Genomic DNA, 23,178 nt, shown 5'->3' with positions numbered 1-23,178 from the left:
GAACTAAGGGAGAGAAGCTGAGAGAGCAGGAGGATGACCATTGCCAAGAAAAGTATCAGCGAGGGAATTCAGTTAATAAGGGATGGGAGGGTATAGAACTGACATGGTTGTTACTCAGTGACTGGGTTATGGATGGTTCTGCCAGCGTACTCACCAGGTAGGGAGGGAGATGCTACCAGCACGATGAAGGAGGAGTCATTGGTGTACTGAGATCATTCAATGAGTGGCACAATCCTGATGGCATAGAAGGAGGAGTTGGCTCAAGGTGAAGTTAATGTATTAAATCACAAATTGGGGAACAGCATTGTTTGAGCGCGCAACAATTTTCATCAAATAAAACTTGGGACATGGATAACAAGAAAACATGTTTCCATACGTGCAGCCATTGGCTTTGGTGTTTGCAGAAACACAACTGGGTTAACTAATGTTACATGCCCAATGTTTGCAGAGCCCAGCTACTGGAGGTAAGAATGAGCATATTTATAATGGAAGAGGCTGAAAGGGGAGAAGGCTGACAAGGTTTTGTTTTTAAATTATGAAATAGAATGCTGTAACCCACTCAGCAATTTTAATGTAAATCTAGTCAATCTCCTAGGCTTCTGACAACAAGGCATCCAGATCATGTACACTTTACGAAACAAGTAGGGTTAGACAAAGGCATAAACACTCAAACGTAGACAAGGTATGGGATGAGAGAACTGAGAAACTCAGTAACCTGTTCCCGTTCCCAACCAACCCCCCCCCCCCCCCCCACATCCTTTGATTCCTTTAGTCCCAAGAGATATATTTGACTCCTCCTTGAAAACATACAATGTCTCAACATCAGCTGTTTTCTGTGGTAGTGAATTCTACAGGCTCACCACTCTCTGGGTGAAGAAAGTTCTCCTAATCTTAGTCCTAAATGGTCTGCCCCGTATCCTTAGACTGTGACTCCCGGTTCTGGACTCCCTCGATATCTGAAACGTCCTACTTGCATCTACCCTGTTAGAATTTTACAGGTTTCTATGAGATTCGCCCTTCATTCTTTTAAACTCCGGCGAATATAATCCTAACTGACTCAATCTCTCCTCGTACGCCAGTCTTGCCATCCCAGGAATCAGTCTGGTAAACCTTCACTGCATTCCATCCATAGTAAGAACACCTTCCTCAGATAAGGAGACTATAACTGCACACAATATTCCTGGTGTGGTCTCACCTAGGCCCTGTATAATTGCAGCAAGCCATTCCTGCTCCTGCGTAGGGGCTGGTTTAGCACAGTGGGCTAAACAGCTGGCTTGTAATGCAGAACAAGGCCAGCAGCGCGGGTTCAATTCCCTTACCGGCCTCCCCGAACAGGTGCCGGAATGTGGCGACTAGGGGCTTTTCACAGTAACTTCATTGAAGCCTACTTGTGACAATAAGCGATTACTACTGCTGCATTACTCCTGAACTCTAATCCTCTTGCTATCAAGACCAACATAGCATTTGGCTTCTTTACCCCCTGCCTTACCTGCATGCTTACCTTCAGTAACTGCTGTACAAGGACTCCCAGGTCTCAGTGCACATTCTCTTCTCAATCTATAGCTACTCAGATAATCTGCATTCCTGTTTTTGCTACTAAAGTGGATAACCTCACATTTAGCCACCTTATACTTCACCTGCCATGTATTTGCCCACTCACTCAGCTTGGCCAAATCACACTCAAGCATCTCTGCATCCTCCCACCTAGTTTTGTGTCATCTGCAAATTTGTAGATATTACATTAAATCTGGAATGTGGGGGGGGGGGGGGGGGGGGGGGGGGGGAGGAGGAGGGGGGGGGTGGGGGGGGGGGTGCGAAGATGAGATGGGTAGTGTATGAGGAGGAAAATTGGGAATGATGGACTGTATGGGAGAGATCGAATGAGAGGGGTTAAGAGCTTTAGGTGATTAGCAATCCAAAGGTGGTGTCAGGCAACATTTTCCAGGGCCTCTGTTGATGCTCCAAAATGTGTCAGTGGGTCTGGAATTATAGAATGGTTACCGAATACAGCATTTTGCTCTCTTGTGTCTATGATGGCTCTCTGCAGGAGCAAATCAGCGAGTTCCGCTTCTTGGCCCTTTCCCCTTAGCTATGCAAATGTTTTTCTCTTCACCACTAATATTTCCACTCACTCAGCCAGTTTTATATCCGTGCAACCATGGTTCCTTTTATTCCCTGGGCGAGATTTTCCCCGAAATCGGCAAAGACAGCCCCACGATCATCTCAGCGCTCAATCATTGGGCTCCGCATTTAAAGGCTGCCCCAGCGCACACTAGCCACATTTTGCAGGTTGCCAGGGAGCGATGGCTGCCAGGAAATCCACCCCGAAATTCTCCAATACCTCCGTAGAGAGACTACTCAATGCTGCTGTGACCCACCATGAAATAATCTATCCACGCTCAAGGCAGAAATCTAGCGGCAAGTTCACACCGATCATGAGTGCCAACGCCCTGCAGAAGAGGACAACCATCTGGTGCCACAAGAAAATGAATGACCTCTAGTTTGACATACAGCAAGTGGGAAGTCCTTCCGTTTCACATAGTTTACTGGTTGATGCTCCAGAGAGTGCCACAAGTGCAGTTGATGGCACCCTGGACACGTGGAAAGCCAGACAATTGCGCAAAGCCTATCCTTCTTGCATCCTGGCTTGCCGGTCAAAATGGGCATTATGTGCCCTTGCAAAATGGGCAAGGTTATGTGCCCTCGCAAAGAATGCGTCCTGGATGCACTTGTGTGCGGAGGCTTGCAAATCCCACAGGTGACACCTGTTGACCCCTAGAAGGAACCACTGGCGTAAAAAATGAGCGCCGTTTTAACTTTCAGGGTCACTGACAGTGGATGTCCTCCCAAGTCCCAGTGGCGTAGTATTATGCAGAAGGTGGCAGATATGACCAACCAGCTCCCTGGATATGCAGAATCTTCGGTGATAATGGTTCTCTGACATTGCAGGTATGTTCGGAGCCGTCTGCAGACCCTGGGTCCAGTGCGGTGCCTCTGAGCGACAGTTGTCTGGAGTTCATCCTTTGTGTGCGGAGCATGGTCATTCACCTCTTTATGGTTCTGTTCCTGCTTTTTGGAGAGCCAGATGCCTCCACAGATTCTCTCCTGCCTATGAGCGAGAGTCGTTACAGCGAGATCACCAGGCATGTTTCATACATTCTGCTCACTACGGTATCAAAGAGAGACTTGACAGTTAGCATTGGGTAAGCCATGGGGTACAGGTCTCTGGCACAGAGTCTGTCCCTGTTGCTCAGAAGGGAAGGGGGGAGAGGTGTAGAGCATTAGTCATTGGAGACTCCATAGTTAGGGGATAGATAGGACATTCTGTGGGAATGAGAGAGACTCGCGATTGGTGTGTTCCCTCCCAGGTGCCAGGGTGTGTGATGTCTCGGATCGTGTTTTCAGGATCCATAAGGAGGAGGGGGAGCAGCCCTAAGTTGTGGTCCACATATGTACCAATGACATAGGTAGGAAAAGGGATAGGGATGTAAGGCAGGAATTCAGGGAGCTAGGGTGGAAACTTAGATCTAGGACAAACAGAGTTATTATCTCTGGGTTGTTACCCGTGCCACGTGATAGCGAGACGAGGAATAGGGAGAGAGAGGAGTTGAACACGTGGCTACAGGGATGGTGCAGGAGGGAGGGTTTCAGATTTCTGGATAATTGGGGCTCATTCTGGGGTCGGCGGCGGGACCTCTACAAACGGGATGGTCTACACCTGGACCAGAGGGGTACCAATATCCTGGGGGGGAAATTTGCTAATGCTCTTCGGGAGGGTTTAAACTAGTTCAGCAGCGGCTTGGGAACCAAGTATACAGGAGGTTGAGAGTAGTGAGGTCATGAGTAAGGTTTCAAAGTTGCAGGAGTGTACCGGCAGGCAGGAAGGTGGTTTAAAGTGTGCCTTCTTCAATGCCAGGAGCATCCGGAATAAGGTGGGTGAACCTGCGGCATGGGTTGGTACCTGGGACTTCGATGTTGTGGCCATTTCGGAGACATGGATAGAGCAGGGACAGGAATGGTTGTTGCAGGTGCCGGGGTTTAGATATTTCAGTAAGCTCAGGGAAGGTGGTAAAAGAGGGGGAGGGATGGCATTGTTAGTCAAGGACAGCATTACGGTGGCAGAAAGGACGTTTGATGAGGACTCGTCTACTGAGGTAGTATGGGCTGAGGTTAGAAACAGGAAAGGAGAGGTCGTAGGCCTCTGAAAAGTTCCAGAGATGTAGAGGAAAGGATGGCAAAAATGATTCTGGATTGGAGCGAAAGCAACAGGGTAGTTGTTATGGGGGACTTTAACTTTCCAAATATTGACTGGAAACGCTATAGTTCGAGTACTTTAGATGGGTCCGTTTTTGTCCAATGTGTGCAGGAGGGTTTCCTGACACAGTATGTAGATAGGCCAACGAGAGGCGAGGCCATATTGGATTTGGTACTGGGTAATGAACCAGGACAGGTGTTAGATTTGGAGGTAGGTGAGCACTTTGGTGAAAGTGACCACAATTCGATTACGTTTACTTTAGTGGTGGAAAGGGATAGGTATATACCGCAGGGCAAGAGTTATATCTGGGGGAAAGGCAATTGTGATGCGATGAGGCATGACTTAGGATGCATCGGATGGAGAAGAAAACTGCAGGGGATGGGCACAATGGAAATGTGGAGCTTGTTCAAGGAACAGCTACTGCGTGTCCTTGGTAAGTATGTACCTGTCAGACAGGGAGGAAGTGGCCGAGCGAGCGAACCGTGGTTTACTAAACCAGTCAAAACACTTGTCAAGAGGAAGAAGGAGGCTTATGTAAAGATGAGACATGAAGGTTCAGTTAGGGCGCTCGAGAGTTACAAGTTAGCTAGGAAGGACCTAAAGAGAGAGCTAAGAAGAGCCAGGAGGGGACATGAGAAGTTTTTGGCAGGTAGGATCAAGGATAACCCTAAAGCTTTCTACAGATATGTCAGGAATAAACAAATGACATGGGTAAGAGTAGGGCCAGTCAAGGACAGTAGTGGCAAGTTGTGCTTGGAGTCCGAGGAGATAGGAGAGGTGCTAAATGAATATTTATCATCAATATTCACATAGGAAAAAGACAATGTTGTCGAGGAGAATACTGAGATTCAGGCTACTCGACTAGAAGGGCTTGAGGTTCATAAGGAGGAGGTGTTAGCAATTCTGGAAAGTGTGAAAATAGATAAGTCCCCTGGGCCGGATGGGATTTATCCTAGGATTCTCTGGGAAGCTAGGCAGGAGATTGGCTTTGATCTTTAAGTCATCTTTGTCTACAGGAATAGTGCCAGAAGACTGGAGGAGAGCAAATGTTGTCCCCTTGTTCAAGAAGGGGAGTAGAGACAACCCCGGTAACTATAGACCAGTGAGCCTTACTTCTGTTGTGGGCAAAATCTTGGAAAGATTTATGAGATAGGATGTATAATCATCTGGAAAGGAATAATTTGATTAGAGATAGTCAACACGGTTTAGTGAAGGGTAAGTCGTGCCTCACAAACCTTATTGAGTTCTTTGAGAAGGTGACCAAACAGGTGGATGAGGGTAAAGCAGTTGATGTGGTGTATATGGATTTCAGTAAAGCGTTTGATAGGGTTCCCCACAGTAGGCTATTGCAGAAAATATGGAGGCATGGGATTCAGGGTGATTTAGCAGTTTGGATCAGAAATTGGCTAGCTGGAAGAAGACAAAGGGTGGTGGTTGATGGGAAATGTTCAGACTGGAGTCCAGTTACTAGTGGTGTACCACAAGAATCTGTTTTGGCACCACTGCTGTTTATCATTTTTATAAATGACCTGGAGGAGGGTAGCAGGATGGGTGAGTAAATTCGCAGATGACACTAAAGTCGGTGGAGTTGTGGACAGTGCGGAAGGATGTTACAAGTTACAGAGGGACATAGATAAGCTGCAGCGCTGGGCTGAGAGGTGGCAAATGGAGTTTAATGCAGAAAGGTGTGCGGTGATTCATTTGGGAAGGAATAACAGGAAGTCAGAGTACTTGGCTAATGGTAAGATTCTTGGCAGTGTGGATGAGCAGAGAGATCTCGGTGTCCATGTACATAGATCCCTGAAAGTTGCCACCCAGGTTGAGAGGGTTGTTAGCTTTTATTGGTAGAGGGATTGAGTTTCGGAGCCATGAGGTCATGTTGCAGCTGTACAAAACTCTGGTGCGGCCGCATTTGGAGTATTGCGTGCAATTCTGGTCGCCGCATTATAAGAAGGATGTGGAAGCATTGGAAAGGGTGCAGAGGAGATTTACCAGAATGTTGCCTGGTATGGAGGGAAGATCTTATGAGGAAAGGCTGAGGGACTTGAGGCTGTTTTCGTTAGAGAGAAGAAGGTTAAGAGGTGACTGAATTGAGGCATACAAGATGATCAGAGGATTGGATAGGGTGGACAGTGAGAGCCTTTTTCCTCGGATGGTGATGTCTAGCACGAGGGGACATAACTTTAAATTGAGGGGAGATAGATATAGGACAGATGTCAGAGGTAGGTTCTTTACTCAGAGAGTAGTAAGGGCGTGGAATGCCCTGCCTGCAACAGTAGTGGACTCGCCAACACTAAGGGCATTCAAATGGTCATTGGATAGACATATGGACGATAAGGGAATAGTGTAGATGGGCTTTAGAGTGGTTTCACAGTCGGCGCAACATCGAGGGCCGAAGGGCCTGCACTGCGCTGTAATATTCTATGTTCTATGTTCTATTTGTCTCCTAAGGAACACTCTTTGCCCATTCATTGTCTGAAGCTGCCTCTGAAAGCCCACTGATTCAAGTCCTGGCCACCATATTGATGCCCAGTTCTTACTTCACATTCTGCTTTGGCAAGACCCCACACCACATGCCTTGCTCTCAATCTGGTCTATGCACTTGTCTATATGTACCTCAGCACACAGCCAAGGAGTGTTCCCCTCGGGCAGTGTGCCATTGCTTTCTCAAACAGCCACTGGTACAGGCACACCATGGCAGTCGGCAATTTTGGAAGTCAGTGTGCCAAGGGTTTAATGCTGAGCAGCAATCGGTGACACTCACACACATAAGTGGTGTTTGAGTGGGCATATGGTGTAACTAGTTTGACTCCAGGCATGTCAATTGAGTGACAGCTGAATTGTCTCAACAGAAAAGGGACGCTGATCACTGACATGCCTTTCCATTAGCCTTACCTTGTCAACATCCCACCTCCAGAACCACCTCCCCCAAGATTTGAGTGGAACTGTCGGTCTTTATCAATTCTCTCGATTGCCTATTTTAAAAAACTCAAACCAAGTTCGGTAAACGAATTTGTCTTGGAATACATTCATGCATGGGGCGAGATTCTCTGACCCCCCCGCCGGGTCGGAGAATCGCCGGGGGCTGGCGTGAATCCCGCCCCCGACGGTTGCCGAATTCTCCGGCACCGGATATTCGGCGGGGGCGGGAATCGTGCCGCACCGGTTGCCGGGCTCCCCCCCCCGCGATTCTCCGGCCCGGATGGGCCGAAGTCCCGCTGCTAAAATGCCTGTCCCGCTGGCGTAGATTAAACCACCTACCTTATCGACGGGACAAGGCGGCGCGGGCGGGCTCCGGGGTCCTGGGGGGGGGGGCGCGGGGCGATCTGGTCCCGGGGGGTGCTCCCACGGTGGCCTGGCCCGCGATCGGGGCCCACCGATCCGCGGACGGGCCTGTGCCGTGGGGGCACTCTTTTCCTTCCGCCTTCGCCACGGTCTCCACCATGGCGGAGGCGGAAGAGACTCCCTCCACTGCGCATGCGCGGGAATGCCGTCACCGGCCTCTAACGCTCCCGCGCATGCGCTGCCTGGAGATGTCATTTCCGCGCCAGCTGGCGGGGCACCAAAGGCCTTTTCCGCCAGCTGGCGGGGCGGAAATTCGTCCGGCGCGGGCCTAGCCCCTTAAGGTTGGGACTCGGCCCCCCAAGATGCGGAGCATTCCACACCTTTGGGGCGACGCGATGCCCGACTGATTTGCGCCGTTTTGGGCACCAGTCGGCGGACATCGCGCCGATACCGGAGAATTTCGCCCATGGTTTCCTTAATTAACCTGCATTTGTGCGGGTAACTGTTAATTTTGTCCTGGATTATTGTTTCTAAAAGCATTTCCACCATGGGTAACCTTACTGGACTGTAGTGGCTGGGTTTATCTTTACATTATTTTTTGAACAAAGATGTACCATTGCAATTCTGTTGCTGAAGAAAGAGACAGTCAAAGCTTTTTGTCTTGCACTCATCAGGACACATCGCAAGCATACCAGTTTAAGGGGAAAAGAAGAGAGTGCTGATAGGTTGGCAAGTGCATTCTGATAGTGGCATTGCCATGGAGAATGCACTATGGTGGTAGCATGGAGATCTGTCTACATTCCAATTACTGCTTCTTGGAGGAAAGTTATGGAGTACAAGTTGATTGGGTTGAGATGGGAAATGTCACGGTCGTTCAATTCTGTTCAATGACAGAGATGAACAGTGATTTGTTGTACATGTGGGGGAAAAGCTCATGAACGGAGAATGAGTAAATTTCTGAGGGCACATGTTCAGTAACGTGCAGATACTCAAAGGTATTAGATGCAGAGTGAGGTGGAAAGCTGTCTTAGGCCTGCCCAAGAGATTAGTTGAGTACTGAAAGAATTGATGCTTCTTTCATTTTATTTCCAGACTTGAAAACATCCTTGGTTTGTTTATTTGCACCAGGATAGTTTCTCGCAGAGAACAGCTTGTGTTTACATTGTAAAACATCCAAAGGAGTAATTATCAAGCAAAGTTGTCACCAAGCCACATAAGACATAGCACAGATACATGAGCTATAAGAAACATCGGAAAGGAGAACAGAAAGTTAGAGGAACGGAGAGGTTCAGGAGGAACCGGGACACAGTCATTAAGGCACAGAAGGAGACCATTCAACCATTGTGTCCATGTCAGCTCTCTGTAGAGCAATTCATCTGTCCCATTCCCTCCCTCTATTCCCATAGTCCTTCAGGTTGCCTTGAAATATAAGTGAGGTTGTTTGTTATGTAACTTCCGTAGTAGCATGCAAAATAAGATCCCACAAACAACAAGCCAATGAATGACCAGATGATCTATATTTGGTGGATGAGGGATAAGTCAGGACATTGGGATTGTTCTCGGCTCTTTAAATAACGCCATGGGGTCTACTCATCAGAAAGGCACCACCCTCTGACAATATAGCAATTGAATTTATCATGATATATTTTGTTGCTTCGCCGTGAAAGTTGGGAACTATTGCACTTTTTGCCTTATGGTATGTACCTGCCCCTTAGTTCTTTTACCATCAACTAATGGGTACAGCTTTTCTTTGTCTACTTTATCTAAACCTGTCACCATCTTGTATAATGTTAAATTAATAATGTTGTTGCTTGGAGCCTATGCACAGCTGTAAATGGTGGTGGAGAAATGAAAATTGTATATGAAGTGAAGGAGTACAACGATTTCGGAAGATAATGGGGCAGTTGGAGTTTATAGAGGTGGATAGTGGCAAGGCCAAGATGGGATTTGAAAATAAGGGTCAGGGTTTTAAAATTAAGGCTTTGATCGATGGCTTTGATCAGGGGCTGTTTAGCACAGGGCTAAATCGCTGGCTTTGAAAGTAGACCAAGGCAGGCCAGCAGCACGGTTCAATTCCCATACCAGCCTCCCCAAACAGGCGCCGGAATGTGGCGACTAGGGGCTTTTCACAGTAACTTCATTTGAAGCCTACTTGTGACAATAAGCGATTTTCATTTCATTCATTTTCATATAGGTCAATAAGCACAAGGTGATGGGTGAACATGACTTGGTGCAATTAGGATCTGGAGTTTTGGATGATGAGGCTGGCCAGGGAAACATTGAAATAGTTGAATCCAGGTCTAACAAAGGCATAGGTGAGGGTGTCAGCAATGACAACAACTTGTACTTATGTAGAACCTCTCGTGATAAAAGAAATCCTAAAGCACCTCACAGGAATGTCACAAAGCAAAATTTGACATCAAGGCCAATAAGACGAAATCGGGGCAAAGACCAAAAGCTTGATCAAAAGGTTATGTTTAAGGAGCCTCTTAAAGGAGAAAAGAGAGGTAGTGAGAAGGAGAGAATTAGAGGGGAAATCCCGGAGCTGAAGATCTTGATCGTAAAGATATAACCACCAATGGTGGAACATTAAAATCAGGGTTAGAGTTCATAGATCATAGAATTTACTGTGCTGAAGGAGGCCATTTGGCCCATCAAGTCTGCACCGGCCCCTGGAAAGAACTCCCTACTTAAGCCCACGCCTCCACCCCATTCCCATAACCCAACCTAACCTTTTGGACACTAAGGAGAAATTTATTATGGCCAATCCACCTAACCTGCACATCTTTGGACTGTGGCCGGAAACTGGAGCACCCGGAGGCAACCTACGCAGGTACGGGGAGAACGTGCAGACTCACACAGACAGTGACCCAAGCCGGGAATCGAACCCGGGTCCCTGGTGCTGTGAAGCAACAATGCTAACCACTGTGCTACTTTGCCGCCATTGAAGAAGTGCAGATATCTTGAAGGGTTCTGGAGATGGAGGACATTCTAGAGGTAGGGGAGGGCAAAGTCACAGATAGATTTGAAAATGTGGAAGGGAGCGACTGTCATGTGTGTGTGCCTTAACTGATATTTCTAACAAGGGGTCATAAACCAAGATTGCTAGGATAGGATGTTATTAATCCTGCACAGTGAGGCAACACTCACCTAAGTTGTCACTGAAATTCAAGTGGCTTGCATTTGAAATTCTTGATTAGATAACAACAGTGAATCCTATTCCTTGTTAAACCTTTTCTGTAGATTTCCACCTTGCGCTGTCGCTATAGCCCTGTGATTTCTGTTTGTGTCAAATAGTTGAAATTTGAGGTGAATCTGATCTTATTTATTATTGTAAAATTGCAATTGTATTTAGAATCCACATTTGAGAGACAATACCGATGAACTAAGAAAGAATGGTATCCTGAACTCCTGAAGATGAAAATAAGTCCCTGAAACCAAAAGTAGCCTTTGTGAGAGGAGGATGGAACAGTTGACCCCATATTAAACCTTTGTAAATCACAGCTTCACCCACCAGAGTATTGTGTCCAATTCTGGGCACCATATTTTAGGAAGGAAATGCCAAGGTCTTGGAGATGATGACACAGACGAGATTTCCTTGTATGGTACCAAGGATGAAGGACCTCAGTTATGTGGTGAGACTGGGGGATTATCCCTGCTACCTTTCTTAAACAGCAGTACCACATTAGCTATTCTCCAGTCCTCTGGGCTCTCACTTGTAGCCAATGAGGATGCAAAGATGTTAGCCAAGGCCCCAGTAATTTCCTCCCTTGCTTCCCTCAGTATTCTGTGGTAAATCCCATCTGGCCCAGGAGAACTACCTACCTTAATATATTTTAAAGGACCCAATTACCTCCTCCTTTTTGATGTTAACATGATCCAGACTGTCCACACACCATGCCCAAGAATCATCTTCCAGAAAATCCCGTTCTTTCGTGAGCACTGATGCAAAGTACTCATTTAGTACTTCGCCCATTTCCTCTGGCTCAACACATAGATTCCCCCCACTGTCCTTAAGTGGTCCAATTCTTTCCCTGGCCATCCTCTTGCTTTTTACATATGAATAAAAGGTTTTGGGGTTCACCTTAATCCTACTTGCCAAGGATTTTTCATGACCCCTCCTAGCCCTCCTAATTTCCCGCTTAAGCACATTCCTACTTTCTTTATACTCCTCAAGGGTTTTGACTGTCCCCACCCTTCTAAACCATACAAAAATCTCTTTTTTTTTTGACGAGGTTCACAAAATCCCTCGTTGTCCAAGGCTCCCTAAACTTCCCATACTTATCCTTCATTCTCTCAGGAAAGTGACTTTCCTGAATCCTAATCAACTGTCGCTTGAAAGACTCCCACATGTCCGATGTTGATTTACCATCCATCAGCCGCACCCAATCCAAATTCTTCAATTCCTGTCTAATGTTATCGTAATTTGCCTTTCCCCAGTTTAGCACCTTAAATCGAGGGTTACCCTCATCCCTATCCAAAAGTATCCTAAAACTTGCAGAATTGTGGTCACTATTCCCAAAATGTTGCCCTACTGAAACCTTGACCAGCTGTGCAGGCTCATTCCCCAGTACCAGATCCAGTGCTGCCCCTTCCCTCGTTGGACTATCTACATATTGCATCAAGAAGCCTTCCTGGATACACCTTACAAACTCTAACCCATCCAAGCCCCTAGCACTAAGTGAGTCCCAGTCGATATAGGGGGAATTAAAATCCCCTACCACAACAACCCTGTTACTTTTGCACCTATCCAAAATCTCTCTACCTATCTGCTCCTCTATCTCTAGCCTGTAATAAACCCCCAACATTGTGATTGTCCCCTTCCTGTTCCTGAGCTCTACCCAGATTGCCTCATTGTATGAGCCCTACAAGATGTCTTTCTGCAGTATGGCTATAATATTCTCCTTAACCAGTAATGCTCCTCCCCCACCATTTTTACCTCCCACTCTATCTCCTGAAGCATCTATATCCTCCAACATTCAGTTGCCAATCCTGCCCTTCCTTCAACCACATTTCTGTGATAGCCACAACTTCATAGTTCCAAGTACTAATAAGTGTTCTAAAGTTCATCTGCCTTACCCGCTATACCTCGGGGTTAAACAAATGCACTTCAAACCACTGCGTTTGAGCAGACAGGGTGATGTTGTTCTCTTATTTTTGTTCTCTATTTCCCCTTCAGTTATTACACCTTCTAAGCTAGCGCTCTGGTTCCCCTCCAGTTTACATGCAACAGGTCACACCTGTCCCGGAAGAGATCCCAGTGGTCCAAAAATCTGAAATCCTCCCTCCTATACCACCGGTTTAGCCACATATTTAGCTGCACTATCCTCCTGTTGGAGGGAAGAAAGAAAGTCTGTTCTCGACCGCGTGGTGTTGGTAAAACTTTGTTTAATTCGGAAAAACTGTGTGCACACTGGAGAGATAGATTCTGCGACTATCCTGTAGCTCGCAAAAGTCAGCTCTGCCTGTCCTCAGAATTACATGCATATATATTTAAAGTTCTTCAGAGTCACAAGCAGGTATTGACGTCACTGAATCATTCGGAACAATACAAAGTGATCAGTATGAATATTTTCTGGTCCCCATAATGGGAAAACGATTCTAAGAATACAATGTTTCCTTACAATCTCATGGGTTTGTGCTTATTTAACTTCTAGAAGAGGTGGGAATGTGTTGGACAATGGATCCCTTAGACTTACTGGGGCCTCCTGTGTTTCTCTTTTCATATTCAAATGCTCTGCGAGATGATTAAATCATTTCCAATGTGGGTGACTTTAACCCCTTGCTTGCTGGTTTTCCCTTGGTATATGTTTAACCCCTTGCCTGATGGTTTGCCCTTGACCTGCGTTGTTACAATACTTTGAGACATCTTTATTACACAGATCCTGACACATATAGCAATTTCTTCTGCTAACACTCCTATTTCTAGCCTCAATGGCACAGGGAGTAATCCTGAGATCACAACCCAGAGGGCACAGATTGAAGGCAAAAGAAAATGGTGAAATGAGAGACATGTTTTTATGCAGCAAGTTATCATGATTTGGATTACACTGCGCAAAGGGCAGAGGAAGCAGATTCAACAGTAATTTTCAAAAGGGAATTGGATAAAGATTTGAAGGGAATTTTATGGGCTATTCGAAGAGGCTTGGAGGTAGGAGTCATCGGTTATCTCGTTCAAAGCTGTAAAATGCTATTAATCTACAATGAACAGAATCTTCAACTGCAAATAAATTTAACCATTTTTGATTTGACTACTGGGGCGAAATTCTCCCCCAACGGCGCGATGTCCGCCGACTGGTGCCAAAAAACGGCGCCAATCAGACGGGCATCGCGCCGGCCCAAAGGTGCGGAATGCTCCGCATCTTTGACGGCCTAGCCCCAACATTGAGGGGCTAGGCCGACGCCGGAGGGATTTCCGCCCCGCCAGCTGGCGGAAATGGCGTTTGTTGCCCCGCCAGCTGGCGCGGAAATGCGGCGCATGCGCAGTGGGGAGAGTCTCTTCCGCCTCCGCCATGGTGGAGGCCGTGGCGGAGGCGGAAGGGAAAGAGTGCCCCCACGGCACAGGCCCGCCCGCGGATCGGTGGGCCCCGATCGCGGGCCAGGCCACCGTGGGGGCACCCCCCGGGGTCAGATCGCCCCGCGCCCCCCCCCCCCCAGGACCCCGGAGCCCGCCCACGCCACCTGGTCCCGCCGGTAAATACCAGGTTTGATTTACGCCGGCGGGACAGGCAATTTCTGGGCGGGACTTCGGCCCATCCGGGCTGGAGAATTGACCGGGGGGTCCCGCCAACCGGCGCGGCCCGATTCCTGCCCCCGCCCAATCTCCGGTACCGGAGACTTCGGCGGGGGCGGGATTCACGGCGGCCAACGGCCATTCTCCGACCCGGCGGGGGGTCGGCGAATGACGCCCCTGATGTTAGATGAATTGGATATTCTGAATTCTCCCTCTGTACCCGAACAGGCGCTGGAGTGTGGCGACTAGGGGATTTTCACAGTAACTTCATTGCAGTGTTAATTGTAAGCCTACTTGTGACAATAATAAAGATTATTATTATTATTGTTGGTTGGTCACCTACGCTTATATGACTTTTGAAATTCGAAATCTCCAGCACTTACTGCAGTTAAATTTTGACACCTTTGTTCTGAGTTTTCCCACTGGTAGTGTGGCATAGGAATTTTCAGGACATTTTGTAATGGAAAGCTGCACATCACTCAATTAGTTTAACAGACCGTAGGAAAGTTTTTTTTCATTGTGTTGTGATTAGCAAGTACAAGAGGGTTAACCAACTCTTAAAATGTAATAGAATTCAACTCCTGTAATTGTCCCAAAGCACACTGATGTTATTTGCGAAGGTATTCCAACTTGGGATACCAGTTTTTAAAAAAATTTAGAGTACCCAATTCATTTTTTCCAATTAAGGGGCAATTTAGCGTGGCCAATCTACCTACCCTGCACATCTTTTGGGTTGTGGGAGCGAAACCCACGCAGACACTGGGAGAATGTGCAAACTCCACACAGACAGTGACCCAGAGCCGGGATCGAACCTGGGACCTCGGCGCCGTGAGGCAGCAGGGCTAACCACTGCGCCAGCGTACTGCCCACTTGGAACACCAGTTTGTGGGGTGGTGTATAGTTTTATTTTGTTTTGCTGCGAGGTGACAAGTGAAGCTCCAGTGCAAATAAACAACCCAGTCATGTTGTCACAATTATTAAAAACTATTTATTAAAGTATAGAAAAGACAAATACACACAAACAGGACTGTACTCTCATGCAATTATGATGTATGAATTACTAAACACAACCGTTTATATAGGACATAGCCCTAATACCTGAACTCTGTAAGACTTCCCCTGTTCCCCAAACAACATCCAAATTGTTTAACTAGCTATAGTTACGACACAATACAGGAATGATACTCAAATCTGGGAACCGTCTTTTCCTGGTCTAGTGAAGATATTTTAAAACTGCTGTTAGAAAGATGTTCTGCACTGCCTTGGCTCTATGACTTAGAAGCTTGTTTGCGGTAAATGTGGCCTTCACGCTTGGCGGCTGGAACCTGGCCTGTCTGCTTTCTGAGATTGCTAAGTGGTAACTGCCTCTCTTCCTACCTCAGGGCCTGGGCAAATATACCTTTGTTGTTCTTTAATTATATCTCCTGGGTATTCGGCTATCTGCCTCGATCAACTTACTTGACATATACATTAACATATGTACATCACCGGGACCTTCCCAATTGTCTATAATCTGCTTCTCGTCCCTAAACTATTCACACTTGATTGTTATCTAAACTGCCGTTCTAAACTCGTTACCAGGAGATACGCATACCAATTGAGGCCCTTTGAATACTTTGTACTGCTATCTCCAGGCCGATTCATGATATAATGGCTTGATTGTATTTAGATCAAGATGTCAGCTGGAGCTGTTAATTGTTTCGAATGATGTGTCAAACTGACAAAATCAGTGTCTCTGAGAAATTGAGCTTTTTAGCTCAATTTAATCAAGATTGGTATTTGCCATCTGGGTGTTTTATATTGAAAAATTCAAACATGGCAAGTTTGTTAGTGCAGCACATAGTTGTGCTGCTAACACACAAAGGCACAGAAGGCAAAACTCCAGGTTTGTGCAAACAATGATAATTCTGTGAGTTATCCACTCCAGCTGGTTGATGCCTGACCTACTTGTGGATTGCGTGGCTCCATTTTAGCTATGTACACCTGCCTGAAATCCATTAGAAGGAAACAGGGGGAAGTTGGACTATTTGATTGGATTTGATTTGATTGGATTTTTCTCACCCTGTTGGAGAAGCATTTTTTTGCATTGCGGACATTTGACCCGCAGAACAGGATCATGATTGGGGCAGCACGGTAGCACAGTGGTTAGGACTGTTGCTTCACAGCGCCAGGGACCCGGGTTCGATTCCCGGCTTGGGTCGCTGTCTGTGAGGAGTCTGCACTTTCTCTCCGTGTCTGCGTGGGTTTCCTCCGCGTGCTCCAGTTTCCTCCCATAGTCCAAAAATGTGCCGATTAGGTGGATTGCCCATGATAAATTGCCCCTTAGTGTCCAAAAAAAAAGGTTAGGTGGGGTTACTGGGTTACAGGAATAGGGTGGAGGTGTGGATTTAGATGGGGTGCTCTTTCCAAGGGCCAGTGCAGACCCAATCAGCCATTCTGCACTGTAAATTCTATGATCATTGAAAGGCCCTGCAACTGCAACCAAGCAGAAGTGCAGGATACCTGATGGAGCAGAACATAAGTTAAAAGGGGCAAACACTGCCAGCTGATCCTTTTGATTATTTGAAAGATAGAGGTCTCAATGAGTGCAGTTCTGCAAGGACAAGGTGAGTTCCTTCTGCTTAGACCCCTTCCATCTTGTGCACTGCTGTCCCGAGACATGCTACCCCCTCTCTCCAGGGGATTCCTGGTATCAGCATTCGCGGTGATATGGAAATTGGGATGGTTCCTGGGTCCTGCACACTCCATCATTCAAACACACCGTGGTGAACAAGACTTGAGAGATGTATCTCTGGGGTAGAGATGGGGCAAATTATGACTGCTCTGGTAGGGTTGGAAATGCGATGGTGGGGCTAACAACCTAATTTCACAACCCTTCATTTTCTAGAGCTAACTTTGCATGGGATAACAGAGGTAAAACCTCGCATAGTATGACGGGCAGCTCAATCAAAGAAAGGAAAGAAAATATTTTCAAAAGGAATGCATATAGAAAGTAAAAAGTATATATCAAGAGTATTTTGTTTAAAATAGCCTGCTAGTCAGATACAGCAAATTAGTTGGGATAGGCCAGAAAATGTAAACCTTTTTTTAAAAAAAAAACTAATTTCAGTTACTTTTAGAATTACAAATGGATAATAACTAGTAATTACAATTATATAAATTCATCTGATTAGTTTTGAAACTACCCAAATTAGTTTCAACATTTACAATTGATTAATGCAGGAGCTCCCAGTGCAGCACACATTTCACCTTGATATGTAGTTATTTCAAAGTGTTTTTCTTTTCCCCGTTAATTATAGATACAGTAATTACAATATTAGTTTAAGCTCCTGTGGTGCTGGATCATGTTTGTTCTTCTATTCACAATGTCTCGTGGGTGTGAAATTTCATTTATCAAAGTAAAGCCTGAAGATAGCAGTGTGGTATAAGTTAATGCCATCTGCAGTGCAGCTGTTCAACATAAATAAAAAGGGTCTTGTTCATTGTTCAGGATTAATAGCAGTTTTGTGAAAGCTTGATGGTTCACAATCAGGGGAATTGTTTAGAAATTTGAAAATTGGACTCCAGTAGTCATCCTTGCATGTTTTCAGCCTTCAGATGCATGTGCATGCATTTTGGGAGGTCTCGAGGTGCAGTGGGTGATGTCTCTGCATTTGAAAGAGAAACTCCGGGTCCAGTCCCATCCCAGGACTTGATGGCCAAGGTGCATTCATAATGCAGCCGAATGGGTTGATTATCAACCTGCAAATCCTTCCAATACACCCCGCTAAGCAGGTGTTAAGAGTGAGTCAGAGTCCTGGTCAGCCACGAGATGGAAAATAAGTTGCCGCCTCTACAATCTCTATCCACAACTCCTAATTACAACATGCGTGTAAAAGTGCATGTTACCACAACAACTCTGATTCACAGAATCACAGAAAAACACAGTGCTGAAGAGGTCCTTTCACCTATCGAGTCCGCACTGAGGCATGAAAGACATCTGACCTGCCTACCTAATCCCATTTGCTAGCACTTGGCCCATAGCCTTGAATGTTTTGACATTTTTTAAAGGATGTGAGGCAATCTGTCTTTATCACCCTCTGAGGCAGTGCATTCCAGACCATCACCACCCTCTGGGTAAAAAGGTGTTTCCTCAAACCCCCCTAAACCTCTGCTCCTCACCTTGAACTTGTGTCCCCTCGTAATGGACCCTTCAACTGAGGAGGACATCCATCTTGTCCTTGTCAATGCCCCTCATAATCTTGTACACCTCGATCAGGTCACTCCTCCATCTTCTCTGCTCCAGCGAAAACAATCCAAGCCTATCTAACCTCTCTTCATAACTTAAATGTTTCATCCCAGGCAACATCCTGGTGAATCGCCTCTACACCACCTCCAGTGCAAACACATCCATCCTGTAATGCGGCGACCAGAATTGCACACAGTACTCCACCTGTGGCTTCACCAAAGTTCTATACAACTCCAACATGACCTCCCTGTCATCTGTGCCTCAATTGATAAAAGCAAATGTTCCATATGACTTTTCACCACCCTACTAACCTGCCCTCTGCCTTCAGAGATCTATGGAACAACACGCCAAGATCCCTTTGTTCCTCGGAACTTCACAGTGTCCGGTCATTTATTGAAATTACTCCTTCTTCACACTTTTCAGGGTTAAATTCCATCTACCATTTTTCTGCCTATTTGACCATCCTGTCTATATCTATCTTCCTATAACCCAAGACACTCAACCTCACTGTTAATCACCGGCCAATCTTTGTGTCATCCGCAAAATTACTGATCCTAGCTCCCACACAGTCATCTATGCCGTTTATATAAATTGCATATAATAGGGGACTCAGCACAGATGACTCCCTGTGTAATCTGTAACACAGCACCACTACATGAGATTTGCCTGTTCAACTCCCAGTGGCTTGCTGGTTTCTGCTGCATCATCCTCTGCATGTTCTCTGATTGGAAACATATAATTTAAAACTACAATTCACTTTGTGACTATTTTGCCTGCACTATATTTCTTTTGAAGCTTTCAGTTCATGAAGTAACACTAATGGTTTGTGGACTGTCATCTCCAGGATTTTCCAACCCTGTTCTAAAACATGACCATACTGAAAACATTGGTGTAGTTGAGATCCATTTTGTTCTCTATTAAATTCTATATTGATTTCTTTTTAACTACACTATCTTTTAATTTGAAAGCTGCTTGGTAAATGCTCCAGTATTTTGAAGTGTTTTAAAAAAAGTACAATGAATGCTGTCAATCAAGTGTATATGGAGGAGGCAGGAAGTGCTGGAAGTATACAACAGTCCAATCTGCACCTTGTATTAAAAAGAAATGTTTTGGGACCATCATAATATTCTTTCATATAGATTTAGATTTATTGTCACGCGCATCAAGGTACAGTGAAAAATATTGTTCTGCATGCAGTCCAGGCAGATTGCTCCATACATTAAAATGTAGAACATACGATAAATACACAATGTAAATACACGATGTAACCTTAAGTTCTTCATAGAATCATAGAATCTACAGTACAGAAGGAGGCCATTCGGCCCATCGAGTCTGCACTGGACCTTGGAAAGAGCACCCTACTTAAGGCCACACCTCCACCCTATCCCCGTAACTCAGTAACCCCACCTAACCTTTTGGACACTAAGGGCAATTTTATCATGGCCAATCCACCTAACCTGAACATCTTTTGGACTGTAGGAGGAAACCCGAGCACCCGGAGGAAACCCACGCAGACGCAGGGGAGAAAGTGCAAACTCCACATGGTCACCTGAGGCCGGATTCGAACCCGGGTCCCTGGTGCTGTGAGGCAGCAGTGCTAACCACTGCGCCACCCTTCACTATTCTTCCCTTCTTCCTTCAACAGTACCAAAATAAATTAACTACTTTCTAGTGCATTAATGTTTGCAGAATAGCTTTATGTTGTAATTTTTGGTATAAGACATTGCTTGAGGATTCTGAGAGGTATGGTGTGGAACCTTATAAACTGAAGTTTTTAGAAGGTATGATGCTGAACCTAATTCTGTTCAATTACATTTTAGGCATCTATTTTGGAGAACCTCCGGTTGGCAGTACGGTCACAACTTGGATTAACCTCTTTTCGATCCACGACATCCAGCAGGCGATCTAACCTGTGGAACCGTGTCTTTAGCTTTGCAAGATCCAGGAATTCAGGATCTCTGGCACTTGTGTCAACAGATGGAGGTGATGCTGCTGGTGAGCAGAATGTTACAAGGGAGCCAGAAAGGAGCAGTCTGCACAGAAGTCTTCTGGCACTTGACTCTGATGATGCAGACAGAGATGGTGAACAGAGAGATATGCCAGGTGCAGTTGGTGGCGTAGCAGCCCCACTACCTCAAAAGGCTGCACCAACCTCTGCAGTAGAAGCTGGTGTAGGAGCAACAGGAAATTCCGCTGGCTGCCACACTAATATTGCTACTGAAATAGTTCCCTCACAATCGAGAAGCTCAGAGCAGCCAAGCATTAGTCCTGCAAGACAGCAGTTGAGCAGTGCCCTGAGCAGGGTAACTCAGAGTTTGCGCTGGGTGCGGTTTTCTATTGGGAGGTCCAGTTCAGCAGGTCAAAACCAGAGCCCCTTGCGACAGCTTGATAATGGAGTGCATGGAAGAGATGATAATGATGATGATGATGTTGAATTATTAATTCCAATTTCTGAGGCAGCGTCAGATATGAATGCGAGGGACCGTTGCAGACCAATAACTGAGCCAGGCCCCAATAGGGTGCAGGGGACTAGACAACATTGTGTTTCAACTTCTCACAGAGAACAGTCTAACAATAGAGATGGGCCTTGTGAGCACTGTGGAATGGTCCATACAGCCCAGATACCTGAAGAGTGCCTAGAAGCAACACTGAAGAGTGAAGCCAGTGATGATGAATCCTTGCTTGTCTGCTAGATGTGCAATACATCGACTAATTTTATTTATGCTCCTGTCGGTACAGTGCATATTGTGACTTTTAACTTCTTTTGGTACTTGAAGAGAAAACTGGATTTGTCTGACTGTGCGAAACAATATTTATTTACTTCGGTTTATGGGAGTCAACTAAGTGAATGGTAACATGCCCCATGCAGTTTTTCTTTTGGTTTGCATCATGCATTCAAGATATGTACGTATAAATATGTTTTAATATGTAGAATGAAAATAAATAATAACTTAAGTTTCTGCATTTACACTTCCTTTTCCTAGCTGTTCCTTAAAATATTGCCTTTATTTATTCATTTTGTCATAAATTGCATGTTTTATGATTTTTAACTGTTAGACTTGTTAGGTGCCCTGAGTCTGGAACATGAAAAATAATGTAAACACAAATAAAAATCCACTTTTACAGCACCAAAGGTTTTTTCCGACTGCTACATTTTTCCTTTTTCCTTCGTGCATCAAAAGAACCCCACCAAAGGTGAGATGTTTGTTCGAGTGCGTTATATCCATCATGATTTTCTAAAGCATTATTTTTACTTGAGTAAGTTGAGATATTTTATCTTAACATTGTCAATGACTTCCTGACAGAGCCATGCCATTTGAAGATGGACATGTGATGGTAAATGTAAGTGAATGCTCTGCATAAAATATTTGATGTCGCTGCTTCTGGGGACTCCAGGCAAGCTTTCATAGTAACATTTGTAAATAATAAATAGAATTGTTTCTGTGTTAAACTCATTTTATTTTCTGAATTAGTTCAAGCATAAGCCCAAGAATTGCAGTCGGCCAGAATACTATTTGGGGGAAAAACGCAGACTTACAAATGAACTTCTTGGCACACTTGAGGATTTAATCCTACCACTTTGTTCTAAGTGAGCTAAAGCATTCCATTCACATCTCCATCCTTGGCTTCACTGTTTCTGTTGAGCAATGAACACTCTGGGCAGAATTTTCCCCCCAAAGATGACTTTTCGGGTGTGAAAATTGGTGCGCCGGTAGGAGTCCAATCGTGATCTTACCCCGCTTAGTGCAATTAGTGCTCCCCTACGTGAAACATGCCGCGCCTGACTGGCCAAGCGTCTAATTTGCCTGACCCAGGGCTCAGCTGAGTACTGCAATCAAAGGGGAGCTGCACTTCAACCATAAGACCTAGGAGCAGAAGTAGGCCACTCGACCCATCGAGTCTGTTCTGTCATTCAATGACATAATGTCTGATCAGATATAATCCTCAACTCCGCTTTCTCCGCCCCATAACCCTTGATTCCCCTACTGATTGAAAATATGTCTATCTCAGCCTTGAACATCTACAGCTCTCTGCAGTAAAGAAATTCATAGATTCACTGTCCTCTGAGAGAAGAAATTCCTCCTCACTTCAGTCTTAAATGGGCAACAGCTTACTCTGAGATTGTGCCCTCCGGTCCTAGATTCTACCAAGAGGAAACATCCTCCCAGCAACTACCCTGCCAAGCCCCCTGAGAATCCTATATGTCTCAATAAGGTCGCCTCCCATTCTTCTCAACTCTAATGAGTCCAGGCCCAATCTACTCAATCTCGCCTCCTAAGAAAATCTCTCCGTTCCCGGGATCAACCTCCGACTGCCTCCAATGCCAGTATATCTTTTTTTAGATAAGGGGACCAAAACTGTTCACAGTATTCAAGGTGTAGTCTAACTAGTGCCTTTTATAGTTTCAGCAGGACTTCCCTATTTTTATACTCCACGCGTTTTGAAATAAAGTTGAACTGCATTTGCCTTCCCAGTTATTTGCATGCCAGCTTTTTGTGATTTATGCACGAGGACCCCCAAATCCCTCTGTGTTGCAACTTTCTGCAATCTTTCTCCAATTAAGTAATATTCAGCTCCTTTATTCTTCCTACCAAAGTACATATCTTCACATTTTCCTACATTATATTCCATCTGCCAGGTTTTTGCCTACTCACTTAACCTGTATGTATTCCTCTG

At 45.6% G+C, this 23,178-nt stretch overlaps 1 protein-coding gene across 1 annotated transcript in view; it reads left to right on the top strand.

Moving 5' to 3' along the window:
- The window catches only part of lrp12 (low density lipoprotein receptor-related protein 12), an 84,548-nt gene extending 62,914 nt beyond the window's left edge, over positions 1-21,634 (top strand). Inside the window, exon 7 of the mRNA XM_072467214.1 lies at positions 20,322-21,634. Coding sequence (XP_072323315.1) covers positions 20,322-21,194 — 873 coding nt within the window. The 3' untranslated portion in view covers positions 21,195-21,634. The remainder of the gene's footprint in view (positions 1-20,321) is intronic.
- Positions 21,635-23,178: the final 1,544 nt, after the last annotated feature.

Source organism: Scyliorhinus torazame, chromosome 11, assembly GCF_047496885.1.
Source record: "Scyliorhinus torazame isolate Kashiwa2021f chromosome 11, sScyTor2.1, whole genome shotgun sequence".
In the NCBI taxonomy this organism is placed as follows: Eukaryota; Metazoa; Chordata; class Chondrichthyes; order Carcharhiniformes; family Scyliorhinidae; genus Scyliorhinus; species Scyliorhinus torazame.
This window is presented reverse-complemented; position numbering and strand designations above follow the sequence as displayed.